This window comes from Elephas maximus, chromosome 7 (assembly GCF_024166365.1).
Source record: "Elephas maximus indicus isolate mEleMax1 chromosome 7, mEleMax1 primary haplotype, whole genome shotgun sequence".
NCBI classification, from domain to species: Eukaryota; Metazoa; Chordata; class Mammalia; order Proboscidea; family Elephantidae; genus Elephas; species Elephas maximus.
Window position 1 is genome coordinate 76,150,484 of NC_064825.1, and position 14,652 is coordinate 76,165,135.

The following is a 14,652-nucleotide window of genomic DNA, read 5'->3' on the forward strand; positions in this document are numbered from 1 at the left end:
ACATTTCACCAATTCTTTCACCAATGTCCTTTATGGGATTTTTTTTTTTCCTGTCCCAGAATCCAATCCAGCATCCCTTCTTGCATTTAGTTTTTATGTCTTCTTTGGTCTCTTTTAATCTTGAACTATTCCTCAGCCTTTATCTTTCATGAACTGATGTTTTAAAGAGTTCAACAAATTATTTTGTGGAATGTCATTCAAGCTGGGTTTGTCTGATGTCTCCTCATGATTTGATTTCCTCCTTTGTGTGTGTGTTTAAAAACTCTATTTACGTTGCTATGTCTGCACCAGTTTGTTAATTCTGCCTGCTTCATGCAATTCCCTGGGAGGACTGCCTCTTGGAAGGAATTGGCAGGGCAACCAGGAAGGCAGCAGTGGGCACACTTTCCTTGGTATCAGGAAGGGGCCCTGCTGGGGACAGACACCATGACAGAAGAAAGCAGCCTGAAGGCCCCTTTGACACAGGTATGACAGATTGGCCTGTTTTACCTGACAGTGGGCCTTAGATGTTTGCTGTCTTGATTATTTCCAAGGCACAAGGAGCTATTATGCTTGTGGAAGATGAGGCAGGATAGGAAGCTCATCTTTTTGATTGTTCATTCATTCATGCATTTAATAAACATCGTTTAAGGGTCTGCTCTGCTTATTGGGGACCTTACCTTCTAGCATATTGAAAACCAAAAAGAAAGCTTTTGAATTGAAAGCTCCGCCCAGTCTGACAGAGGCAAATGTTTTAAAATGAAGGTTAAGGTAAATAAATGGTTTGACAACATTTTCAATTTATTAGCAAAATAACCTTATAATAATTTATGCTTCCGCCTCTTCTCCTAAACACAGCTATTTCCATTTCTCTCTAGCCTCTTCTGATAGTTACCCACAGTGAACATAATTTTTGCATCCTCATCTCCCTAGTGCATAAATAATTTTGCCTTCTATTTTTCCACAGTGAAAATTATGTTGACTATACTTCCCACGTTTCATAACCTGCATATTTATCACTTTTAATCAGTGTAGTAAATTCTATCAAGCTGATCTTCTATAATTTCTGCATTTCTCTTTTGTTGTAAATTTGGCTTGTTTCTAGTTTTTCTCTAATATTAGGAAAAAAAACTTTTTGTGACCGTCTACAGGAGTTTCCCATGTTATAACAGTTCTGACAAACTGTTTCATGTGAAATGGTTCATTCTGACGTAGGAAAAAGGTTGAATTCCTGTGGTGGAAACAGCCTTGTCTCTTTTAGAGAAAATTTTCTCCTTGCGTGTGTGTTAAGCCTCCATTTATAATGAAAAGATAATTAGTAGAGAAAGACCCGATGTATTTAGAGCTTTGTCAGCTGGATACCTTGAGTGTATTGTAAAGAAACTGTGTGTTGTTTCCACCGAGGAATAGTGGAGTAACGGATGCTGTGGCTAAGATATAAGCCTGCAGCCTGATGGCTCCCAGCTGCGACAGTCTTGCAGTCCTTCATTCTGGTTGACAGGACCGGACAATCTTTCAGTTCTTCTCTACACTTTCCTTCTGAGAGCCACTGGAGGAATACATCGGTGTCTGTCAGGGGGTGGTCAGCTCTGTCACAGCGGGGAGGGCTGATGCGTTGTTCAGACCTCTGGACACACCTGGGAGAGACTCCTCCACCAGCTGCTCTGAGTGAGAACTGAGGAGTGCCAGGAATGGGCAGGGATCTCATGGAGAATTGAAATCCACAGATGATTGCCCTGTCTCACCCCACCCAGACTCTTCTGAGCATCTAAGGAGAAGGACAGTTTTCAGGCAAGCTCTTCCTTCCCCTTCTCAACCCTCCTGTGCTGAGAAGTATTTGCCAGGGCTGAGGTGATTGATCAGCTGGTGGGTAATAATTTGTGACTAATTGGAGAGTAGAGGAGTCCCTGGGTGGTGCAAATGGTTGATGTGCTTGGCTGCTAACTGAAACGTTGGTGATTCAAGTCCATCCAGAGGCACCTTGGAAGAAAGGCCTGGTGATATACTTTTGAAATATCAGCTGTTGAAAAACCTATGCGGTTGCCATAAGGTTTTTAATTGGACTTGATTGTTGTTAGGTGCCATCAAGTGGGCTCCAGCTCAAAGCCACCCCGCGCACAACAGAATGAAACACTGCCTGGTCCTGCACCATCCTCACAATTGTTGCTATGTCTGAGCCCATTATTGCAGTCACTGTGTCAGTCCATCTTGTTGAGGGTCTTTCTCTCTAGGGATCGGTCCTCCTCATAACATGTCCAAAGTACGTGAGATGAAGTCTTGCCATCCTTGCTTCTAAGGAGCGTTCTAGCTGTACTTCTTCCAAGACAAATTTGTTCGTTCTTCTGGCAGTCCATGGTATATTCCGTATTCAAACGCATCAATTCTTCTGCAGTCTTCTTTATTCATTGTCCAGCTTTCACATGCATACGAGGTGATTGAACACACCATGGCTTGAGTCAGGTAAACCTTAGTCCCCGAAGTGATATCTTTGTTTTTTTCTTTTTTTTTAACACTTTAAAGAGGTCTTTTGCAGCCCATTTGCCCAATGCAATATGTTGTTTGATTTCTTGACTGCTTGCTTCCATGGGTGTTGATTGTAGATCCAAGTAAAATGAAATCCTTGACTTCAGTATTTTCTCCATTTCTCATGATGTCGCTTATTGGTCTAGTTGAGAGGATTTTTATTTTCTTTATGTTAAGTTGTAATCCATACTGAAGGCTGTAGTCCTTGATCTTCATCAGTAAGTGCTTCAAGTCTTCTTCACTTTTAGCAAGGAAGATTGTGTCATCTGCATCTCACAGGTTATTAATGAAACTTCCTCCGACCTTGATGCCCCATTCTTCTTCATATGGTCCAGCTTTTCAGAGTATTTGCTCAGTATTCAGACTAAGTGTGGTGAAAAGATACAACCCTGACACACATCTTTCCTGATTTTAAACCATACAGTATCCCCTTGTTCTGTTCGAACAGTTGCCTCTTCATCTATGTACAGGTTCTGCACAAGCACAAGCAAGTGTTCTGGAATTACCATTCTTTGCAATGTTATGCCTTTGCATAGTCAATAAAACACAGGTAAACATCGTTCTGGTATCCTCTGCTTTCAGCCAAGATCCATCTGACGTCAGCAATGATATCTCTCATTCCACGTCCTCTTCTGAATCCAGCTTGAACTTCTGGCAGTTCTGTGTAGATTACTACTGCAACAGCTTTTGAATTATCTTCAGCAAAATTTTACTTGCATGTGATATTAATGATATTGTTCAATGATTTCCACATTACGTTGGATTACGTTTCTTTGGAATGGGCACAGATATGGATCTCTTCCAGTCTCTTGGCCAGATAAATGTTTTCTAAATTTCTTGTCATAGATGAGTGAGTGCTTCCAGCATTTCATCCATTTGTTGAAACATTCAGTTGGTATTATGTCAGTTCCTGGAACCTTGTTTTTCACCAATGCCTTCAGTGCAGCTTGGGCTTCTTCCTTCAATACCATCAGTTCCTGATCATATGGTACCTACTGAGATGGTTGAATATCAACCAAATCTTTTTGGTACAGTGACTCTGTGTACTCCTTCCATCTTCTTTAATGCTTCTTGCGTTGTTTGGTATTTTGCCCATAGACTTCTTCAGTATTGGACCTTGAGGCTTGACTTCTTTCTTCAGTTCTTCAGCTTGAGAAATGCTGAGCATGTTCTTCCCTTTTGGTTTTCTAACTCAAGGTTTTTGCACATTTCATTATACTTTACTTTGTCTTCTTGAGGCACCCTTTGAAATCTTCTGTTCAGCTCTTTTACTTTATCATTTCTTCCTTTAGCCTTAGCTACTCATGTTCAAGAGCAAGTTTCAGAGTCTCTTCTGACACCCATTTTGGTCTTTTTTTTTTCCTGTCTTTTTAATGACTTTTTGCTTTCTTCTTGTATGATGTCCTTGATATTATCCCACAACTTGTATGGTCTTCAGTCATTAGTGTTCAATGCGTCAAATCTACTCTTGAGATAGTCTCTAAATTCAGATGGGATATATGCAAGGTTATACTTAGGCTCTTATGGACTTGTTTTGATTTTCTTTAGCTTGAGCTTGAACTTGCATAGGAGCAATTGATGGTCTGTTCCAGTTTGCCCCTGTAGTCTATCTGATTCCTGCGTATTCCATCTGGTGAGGTCCATGTGTATGGTTGTCATTCATGTTGTTGAAAAAAGGTATTTGCAATGACTGTTTCATTGATCTTGCAAAATTCTATCATGCGATCTCCAGCATCATTTCTATCACCAACGAGCGATCCTTCTTCTTAGTTTCCAACTTTTTCATTCCAAACACCAGTAATTATCAATGCATCTTGATTGCATATTTGATCAATTTTAGATGGCATAAGTTGGTAAAAATCAGTTTCTTCGCCTTTGGCATTAGTGGTTGGTGTGTAAATTTGAATAGCCATATTAACTGGTCTTCCTTGTAGTCCTATGAATATTATTGTATCACTGATAATGTTGTACTTCAGGGTAGATCTGGAAATGTTCTTTTTGAGGATGAATGTGAAGCCATTGCTCTTCAGTGTGTCATTCCTGGCATAGTAGACCATATGATTGTCTGATTCAGAATGGCCAGTACCAGTCCATTTCAGCTCACTAATTTCTATAATATCTGTCTCAAGCATTCCATTTCATTTTTGACAACGTATAGTTTTCCTAGATTCATACCTTCCACATTCTGATTATCAATGGATATTTGCAGCTGTTTCTTCTCATTTTGAGTTGTGCCACATCAGTGAATGATATCTTTTCATCTATCCATGTCATTAAGGTCAACTCAACTTTGAGGAGGCAGCTCTTTCCCTATTATATTTTGAGTACCTTTCAACCTGAGGGGCTCATCTTCTGGCACTGTATCAGAGAATGTTTTGCTGTTATTCATAAAACTTTCACTTCCCAATTTTTTTTAGAAGTAGATGGCCAGGTCCTTCTTCCTAGTCTGTCTTAGTCCAGAAGCTCTGTCGAAACCTGTCTACTATGGGTGACCCTGCTGGTGGCATTTGAAATACCAGTGGCATAGCTTCTAGCATCATAACAACACACAAGCCATTACAGTATGACAAACTGACAGATGAGAAGAACAGAATAATAGAGACATTCAGTTGTTCTTTAGGTTTTGTAAGAACCTTCAAAGATCCTGGGGCTGTATTAGTCATATGCCGTGGACAAAATATTGTCATTTTTTTCTTCCAGGAGGGTAGGACTTTGTGTGTCTAGTTTATTGCTATATCTCCTTTTGCCTTTTGTGGAGCATGGAGATAGAATGTGCTCAATAAATATTTGTTGATTAGATGGTGACTTCAGTTATTTGGTTTTGTAGACCAAGCACATTAGCATCTGGGTAGCTGCTGCCCACTTGTTTTAAAGGTCTTATCAGGTTCTATATGGAGCCCTGGTAGCACAGTGGTTAAAGCTCTTGGCTACTAACTGAAGGTTTGGCCATTCGAACCCCCAGCTACTGTGTGGGAAAAAGATGTGGCAGTCTGCTTCTGCAAAGATTACAGCCTTGGAAACTCTATGGGGCAATTCAGCTCTGTCCTATGGAGTTAGTATGATTCAGAATCAATGGCAATGGGTTATAAGGTTACTGTAGATGTGAGTACCAGCTAAATAAACCAAAGCCAGGGAGTAGTGGCATGCAAAGGAAAGTGCATGGGTTTTGGAGTCAGGTAGATGAGGGCTGTCATCCCAACTCCACTACCCACTGGCTATTTTGATTTGGTTGACTCATTCATCTTCTTTCAGCCTTAACTTTCTCATCTGAAATAGGTGGATAAACTATTTTTCTCACTAAGTTTGTATAAAATCCCTTGATCGGAGTAGATGCTCAAAACTTTTACCCTTTTTCTCCCTCCTCTGCCAAAAGAGCGAGACAAGAAAGCCAGGAGGAGGCTCAGATAATGGGTCAATGAGTTGTCAACTAACATATATTAGTTTCCTAGGGCTTCCGTTATAAATTACCACAAACTGGTTGGCTTAAATCAATAGAAATTTATTCTCTCACTTTTCTGAAGGCTAGAAATCAAGATGTTGGCAGGGCCATGTTCCCCATCAAGTTTCTAGGGAGGAATTCTTTCTTGCCTCCCTCTAGCTTCTGGTGGTTCCTTACAATCCTTGGTGTTCATTGTCTTGTAGCTGCATCACACCAGTCTCTGCCTTTGTAATCACATAGATTTTTTTCCCTCTGTGTGTGTCTCTCTCTGTGTCTTCACCCCTTCTTATAAGGATACCTGTCACTAGATTTAAATCCCACTCTAATCCAGTATGACCTCATCATAAATAATTAGATCTGCAAAGACCTTATTTACAAATAAGATTACATTCTGAGGTTCCAGGTGGACATGAATTTTGGGGGGACACTGTTCAACATACTGCAAAACAGATCTCTACATTTATGTTGCCAGTTGTTTTAAGGGTGCCACATAATGGCTTCATCTCTCCATACTAGCAGGTAATACCACGAGTGCTTCAAATAGCTTGTGCACCATTTAGTTCTGCTTTGAGCCTCTTATTAGTAACTGTGTTCTTTACCCTGACAGGATTTATGAACGTGTGATAGACCCTCCTGACACCAACCTACCCCCAGGAAGCAATTTATGGCTTGGTCAGCGCAACCAAAAGCATGGCTTATTCAAAGTAAGCACTAAATTTCTTGGTTTATATATCTAGGCGGTTCTTGAATTTTCATTCCGTTGGAGGTGTATGCATAATTATGTTAGAGGGAAGCGCATGGCATGATAGTAGCAATTGATACTTATTGAACACTTACTGTGTGCCATGTGTTTTCTTTTGTATGTGCCTGATATGAATTAGGAGCCCTGGTGAAGCAGCACTTAAAGTGCTTGGCCGTTAACCGAAAGGTCAGCGGTTCAAACCCACCAGCCGCTCCACGGGAGAAAGATGTGGCAGTCTGTCTCCGTAAAAGATTTACAGCTGTGGAGACTTTATGGGCCAGTTCTACACTGTCCTATAGGGTTACTATGAGTGGGAATTGACTCGATGGCAGTGGGTTTATGTGAATTCAATTGTTTAATTATCACAACAGTTTTATGAAGGAGATGCATGAAAACTAGGCAGAGAGTTAGGTGACTTGCCCCAGGTCACACTGCTCACTCTGCTGCCAGACATGGATGAAACAATGTAAATGATCGTCAAAATGTTTCTCATTGACCTCATGATAGGAGACTTGAGATGATCTTCAAATTAGTTTCTGTTCCCAGAATATGTGTTAATACAGTTTCGGGTGGTTCTCTAGATATAAAACAGGAACGAATCTCAACTTCCATGAGCTTTGGTTTTCTGATCGATGAAGAAGTTAATATAATACTTGCATTACTGTACTTCATAGACACACGAGGATGCAGTGATAAAGTGAATTGAAAAAGTTAAAAACATCACTGGAGTTCAGGATGTTTTGTTCTTTAGAAGAATGACAGACTTTTGCTTCTGGCATTATGGCAGACTAGATATTCTAAAAAACACTTCTTCAAAATGCCTGTAAATGCTGAATGAAATACAACAAAAATCTTTTAAAAATGTATCATTGCAGTTACAAAGAAGGGAAAACCCTTAGAGTCCAAATATATAGAGGGAACTGAAAGCCAGAGGGGTATCTGCCAGTTCAAGAACTTAGAGCCTTAAATTTATTTTCTCCCTCTTTTTAAATTAAGGTGTAATTCATATTACATTCACATGTACCCCCTTTCACACTTACCCCTTTTAATGTATAGTTCTAAGAATTTTGACAAAGTAGTCATGTAGCTACCATCACAATCAAGATAAAAATTGTCCATCACCCCCAACAATTCTCCTGTTGCCTTTGTATTCAAAGTCTCTCTTCACTCTCAGCCCCTAGCAGCTGCTGATCTGTTTTCAGAAAATGGCTTTGCATTTTCCGGAATGTCATATAAATGGAATCATACAGTATGTAGCCTTTTGAGTTTGGCTTCTTTCACTTAGCATAATACATTTGACATTCAGCCATCTTATTGCGTGTGTCAGTAGTTCTTTTCTAATGCTTTGTAGTATTCCAGTTCTGTTTTATGAATGTACCACAGTTTATCGTTTCTTCAGTTGATGGATGTATGGGTTATTTCTGGTTTTGGGCTATTATGAATAAAAGTACTGTAAATATTTGCACAGTGGTTTTTGTGTGAAGAGGGTTTTTTTATTTCACTTGGGTAAATATGAAGGTATGATATTTCTGGATCATATGTTAAGTGTAGTTTTAACTTTATAAGAAATTGCCAAAATGTTTTCAAAAGTGGTTGCAACACTTTGTATTCCCATCAGCAACAAATGTGTTTCTTCCATCTGACATAGACTATTGAAATGTCCATTTCAGTAGTCTGTGTCAGGTGGGAGAACTTGTTTATATCCTACACAGATTGAGGATTGGAATAGAAACATCTGAAATAAAGCCCCTTGATGACTACACGTCCAGTAAAAGGGAAGCTGAAAATCTGTGATCTAGCAAAGGGAGGCAACCTGGTAGTTAGCCTTTTTCCTCTCATTTTCAGATAGAAAAAATACTTCCTGAGAATTGTAAACTATATCCTTGACATCCTGTGGCTTGAACTTTGGATTTACTTTACCTGTGAAGCTCAGGAAACTATCTTAAAGTGGTCCTGGGTTGGTTTGGTAGCACTTTGGGGTTTCTGACAAAGAAAATGCAAATTATCTTTGGAGAAAATCAGTTTCAGTGTAGACCTTACAGGATTCTGACAGATTGAGTTCACACAAGTATGAATTTTTAAGCCATCATGAGTGAGAAGAGACTACAGATTGCCAAATTAGCCATCAAAGAGCTGCAAAAATTGGAATGACCAAATAAAGATTAAAACAAAAACCTGTATTCAAAACATTTTAAGAAACAAAACAATACATTCAAAAATAAATGACAAATAGAGATAGTAAATATGACCAGGGAAATTTGAAAAAGAACCGAAAAGCACTTTTAGAAGTATATAATATAGTCATTGAAAAGGAAAACAAAAACAACTAAGTGAACTTGCTAAATGTAGATTAGACATGGGTAGGGAGAGAATTTGTGAAATGGAAAATATTGCTGAAGAAATTACAGCAATTGTACTGAAAAGATAAAGAGAAGAAATTAGGAAAGAGAGTTTAAAATGTAGAGAAGAGTGAGCAGCCATCTAAGATACTCTACTGGTCTCACCCCTTCAGGAACAAGGGAGGATGAAGAAAACTAAAGATGATGAGGGAAAGATTAGTCCAAAGGCCTAATGGACTACAACTACCACGGCCTTCACCAGACTGAGTCCAGTACAACTAGATGGTACCTGGCTACCACCACTAACTACTCTGCTAGGGATCTGTCCTGGACAGAGCTGGAGAAAAACATAGAACAAAATTCTAACTCACAAAAAAAGACTAGACTTACTGGTCTGACGGGACTGGAGAAACCTTGAGAGTATGGCACCTGGACACCCTTTTAGCTCAGTAATGAAGTCACTCCTGAGGTTCACCCTTCATCCAAAGATTAGATAGGCCCATAAAAGAAAATGAGACTAAAGGGGCACACTAGCACAGGGTCAAGGACTAGAAGGCAGGAGGGGATAGGAAAGCTGGTAATACGGAACCCAAGGTCGAGATGGGAGAGTGTTGACATGTTGTGGGGTTGTTACCCAGTGTCATAAAACAATATGGGTACTGTTTAACGAGAAGCTAGTTTGTTCTGTAAACCTTCATCTAAATTTCAATTAAAAAAAAAAGACTTCTACAGTATTGTACGTAATTGTTAAACATGGTCATTATTAAATGGTTATATGTTTTGACAAATTGCGTGTGTGCAACGATGTTCTATAAGTAGGTAACAATAAGATCATTTTCTAGTGAGGAGGTAATGATCCACTCTTTCCCAAAAGTTTCATGCTTTATTTAAATTAAATACTATATGTTGCCTTAAAAAATATACATATATAGAGAGAGAGAGAGACAGAAAGAAAGAGGGAGAGAGAAGATCGTATGAAAAGATCAATATTGGTAATATTGCAAATCGGAGATTCCAGAGATCATAGAAAGAAGTTATGGGCAATATTAGAAGTATAATAGTTAAGTATTTTCTAAAGTTAATAAAAGACATCAGTTTTCATTACAGGAAGAACAAGGAAATCAAAATACATCAGTTACCTATTGTTGTCTAACAAGTCACTCCAAAACTTAGGGGTTTAAGACAACAGCCATTTTATTTAGCTCACAGTTCTATGGGCTGACTGCATGGTTTCTGTGGACTAGCCTGGCTTATCTGATAGCTGCTAGTTCTCTCATGTATCTGTGGTCAACTGGAAGATTAGCAGGTGGCAGGATGATAAACTTTTTTTTTTTTTTTAGGATGATAAACATACGGCCTCATTCACGTTCTGCTAGTTGGTTGGGGGGTGACTGGTTGTATCTCAGCTCTCCTCTGTATGGTCTCTTGTTTCCCAGCAGCCTAATTCAGGCTTATTCACACGGAATTCTTGGGATTCTAAGTGCAACAAGAGAGCAAGCCCTAGTGCCTAGTGTACAAGAGCTTTTCAAGGCTCTCTTTACTTGATCATATTTGCCAGTGTTTTATTGTCCAAAAAAGTCATATGGACAAATCAAGTGGTGAAGAAAGAGACTCCATTTCTTGAAGGACCCATCTGTAGTATCTCATTACAGGGATGTGAATGCAAAAAGGGAAATAATTGCTGACTTTTTAAATAATCTATTATGCAAACCAAGATAAATAGAAATTCTTTATGCACACATACACCCCTATTTCAAACCACATAAAAATAAATTCCAGATGGATTTATAGATCTAAATCTGAAAGTAAACCAACAAAGGTTATAAAAGGTAACATAGAAAAGTATCTTTATGACCTCGAGGTAGGAAAAATATTTCTTATATAAGACATAAAAAGTAATAATAATAAGAAAAATTCATATACTGAAATATATTAAATGCCAAAGAAAATGGAAAATTAGAGAAAATGGAGAATTTCCTAAAAATATATAAATTACTGAGATAGATTTGAGAAGAAAGGAAAAAACTTAGTAGCCTGAGGACTATTAAAGTGATTGAATTCATGATTCAGAGTCAGTTGTATCAGTTAACTTGATGCATAGAAAATCATCCCAAACCTCAGTGGCTTGAAGCAACAAGCATTTAGCTCACAAATTTGTGGGTTGGCAATTTGGGCTAGGCTTAGCTGGATGGTTCTCGTATTTTCAGCAGGGTTTACTCATGCATCCTTGGTTAGCTACTAAGGCATCCTTGGTTAGCTACTAGGTTGTCTGGGGCCTAGCTGGGCCAGGATGGCTTTAGCTGGGATGGCTCATCTCTGCTTCTCATAGTCTCTCATCTTCCAGTAACCTAGCCCGAGCTTGCTTACATAGTGGCTGCACAGGTTCCCAAGAGCTGGAGCTGAAGCACGTAAAACTTCTTGATACTAGGCTTAAAATTTGCAGATTATTGCTTTTGCTGCATTGTATTGGCCAAAGGTACAAAGGCAGATTCAAGGTTATAGAAAGTACACTCCATCTGTTGATGAGATATACCACAAATTCACATTGCAAAAGACATGGATACAGGGTGTAGCAAAGAGTTGTGACCATTTTTGAAATCTACCATATCTCTCTACCAAATAAGGCTCAGACCGTTTTACAGGGGATTTCTCTCACACATCCAAGGAAATAAATCCAATTTTATATAAACTCTTCCAGTGATGATAATAGAGCCCCAGTGGAGCAGTGATTAAGAGTTACAGCTGCTAACCAAAAGGTCAGCAGTTCGAATCTACCACCCAATCCTTAGAAACCCTGTGGGACAGTTCTGCTCTGTCCTGCAGGGTCACTATAAGTCAGAATCGACTTGATGGCACTGGCTTTTTTTTTGGAGTGGAGAATAAGTGAGAAAATTACCTACCTCATTTTATAAGCATAGTGTAACCTTGATTCCAAAATTAGACAAGGATTTGTACAGAGCAATTTAGTTTTGAACATAGATTAGATTAAAAAATTCTAAAGGAAATATCAATAAGCTGAGTCTAGCTGTGTGTGGCTGTGTGTGTGTACACAGAGAGAGAAGGAGACCGACCAAGTTGGTTATTCTAACAATGCAATGTTGGTTGTATCATCAAAAAAATTATTAATTTTATTTACCACATTAAACAGACAAAGGAAGGAAGATATCCTGTGATCAAGTTGGGAGGCAGAAAAAGCAGTAGATAAAATTTGGCACTGACTTATGATAAAAATTCTTAGCAAACTAGGAATAGAAGGAAATGCCATTAAACTGATAAGGCATGTATAAATAAGCATACATAAAAGCACTTTACTTATTCTTGAAATATTAAGAAAATTCCCATTAAAATCTAGAATCATACAGCAATGACTATTATTACTATTTCTGTTTAACATCTTACTAGAGGTCCTGACCGGCAAAATAATTAAAATATTAAGGATTAGAAAAAAAGAAAAATGTAATCATTAACAAATTATATAATTTCCTGCACAGGAAATTAGAAACCCCCAAAAACTTATTGACATTAAGTCGATTCTGACTTACAGCAACCATATAGGACAGAATAACTGCCTTATAGGGTTGAAAAAAGGTGTAAATCTTTACGGAAGCCGGCTACCGCATCTTTCTCCTGTGGAACGGCTGGTGGGTTCGAGCCACTGACCTTTCTGTTAGCAGCCAAGTGCTTTAACCACTGTGCCACATAGAAAATAGAAGCCCCAAATCGATTACCAAGAGTTCAGACAGAGTGTTGGATATAAAACCAACAGACAAAATCCATTGCAAAGCTAAACGAAAGCAACAGAAGCAACAGCGGCAACAACAAATCCAGTTAGGTTTCATTTATAATCTATGAAAAGAGAAAGAAAAAGGTACTTAAAAACAAATCAAACACAATATATACTTGACATTTATGAAGAAAATAATAAAATTTGACTGTAAATCATTAAAGAAGAGCTACATGAGGGAGAGTTGTACCATGTTTTTGGATACCTTATTTTTTTTATCCAAGGGCTTAGCTGTGTTTACTTACTAATCTGTAGTGCACAATTTCACATGGGTTTCTCCATAGCAGCGATGTGAAAAACAGGTGAAATCGTGCACTACAGAGATTAGTAAGCATGCACAAGTAAGCTCTTGATACCTTACTTAGTGATAAATCTGCCCCTGGCGTATGCCCTGTCAGATGTGAAGGCTTATTATAAAGCTCTAGCAATCAAGAGTATGGTATCATTGGAAGCAAGGATCAGCCTATAGACCAAGAGAACAGAGAACCCTACCCAGTCTTCGTATGTGGAAATTTAATAGATAAATGAAGTGTTATTCCTGATTAAAGAAGGAAGGATGGATTGGTCAATAAATGGTTAGGAAAATCAGTTATTTAAATATTTCTCATACATAGGCAGTCCCTGGGTTACAAACGAGGTCTGTTGCTGAGTCTGCCTTTAAGTGGAAATTGTAGGTAAGTCAAAACAGGTGCATATGGTTCTTATTTAGCCTTACTTTAGTGCAAAAGGAAACCCTGGTGGTGTAGTGGTTAAGTGTTACGGCTGCTAATCAAAGGGTCGGCAGTTCGAAACCACCAGGTGCTCCTTGGAAACTCTATGGGGCAGTTCTACTCTGTCCTGTGGGGTTGCTATGAGTGGGAATTGACTGGACGGCACTGGGTTTGGTTTTGGTTTAGTGCAAAAGAAGGTGCAAAGACTTTTCAGTGATTTAAAAGCCGCACGTGCAGCAAGTGAAGGTGACTGGGATTAAGAGTTTGTTGTAAGGGCAACTTTACCTAACGTTAAAAAAAAAAAAAAAAGGGCAGGTGAAATTGTAAGTCATGTGTTTGTAAGCTGAGGACTTGCTGTATACGTAAGAATACCTATTTGGACCTTTTTCTGCCAGTATAAACAAAAATCAGTTACTGCTGAATTAAATACCTAAATGTGAAAGCAAAACTTTAGAAGTTTTAGAAGACAACATAAGGGGATATCTTCATGAGCTCAGGGTAGAGAAGAATTTCTTAAGCAAGGTACAAAACCATTAAAGAATATATTGATAGGTTTATTATGTAAAATTAAAAAATCTGTCAAATAAGACTTTGGCAATAAGATTAATTAGCAAAGAAATGGTATCCATTAAATGCTGTAAGTCAGTAAGAAAAATACTCATTACTTAATTAAAAAAATGGTTGAAAGATATGAAAAGGCAATTTTTCAGAGTGGAAATATAAATAGCCAATGGACATATTGAGGGAAATGCAGTTTCACTAGTTATCTGGGAAATGCAAATTAAAACGACTATGGAGATACCGGAAACCCTGGTGGCGTAGTGGTTAAGTGCTACAGCTGCTAACCAAAAGGTCAGCAGTTTGAATCTACCAGGCGCTTCTTGGAAACTCCATGGGGCAGTTCTATCCTGTCCTATCTGGTCTCTATGAATCAGAATCGACTCAACAGCAATGGGTTTTTTACGGGTTTTATGGAGATACCATTTCCTACTCACCAGACTGGCAAAACTGGAAAAAACAAAAAAAAAACTACCAGTGTTAAGTGTTTTAACAATGGACAGTTGAGCAGTGAACACTTACCCATTGTGCTGGAAACTTAAATTGGAGTGTAATTTGGTAATTTTTGTAAATGTTGC

General features: G+C 38.5%; 1 protein-coding gene across 3 annotated transcripts in view; it reads left to right on the plus strand.

Annotated features, from left to right (window-relative positions):
- NELL1 (neural EGFL like 1) overlaps positions 1–14,652 on the plus strand; it is an 851,548-nt gene that overhangs the window by 163,875 nt on the left and 673,021 nt on the right. For all 3 annotated transcript variants that reach the window (XM_049890717.1, XM_049890719.1, XM_049890718.1), the window contains one exon: positions 6,549–6,645. In XM_049890717.1, coding sequence (XP_049746674.1) covers positions 6,549–6,645 — 97 coding nt within the window. The remainder of the gene's footprint in view (positions 1–6,548; positions 6,646–14,652) is intronic.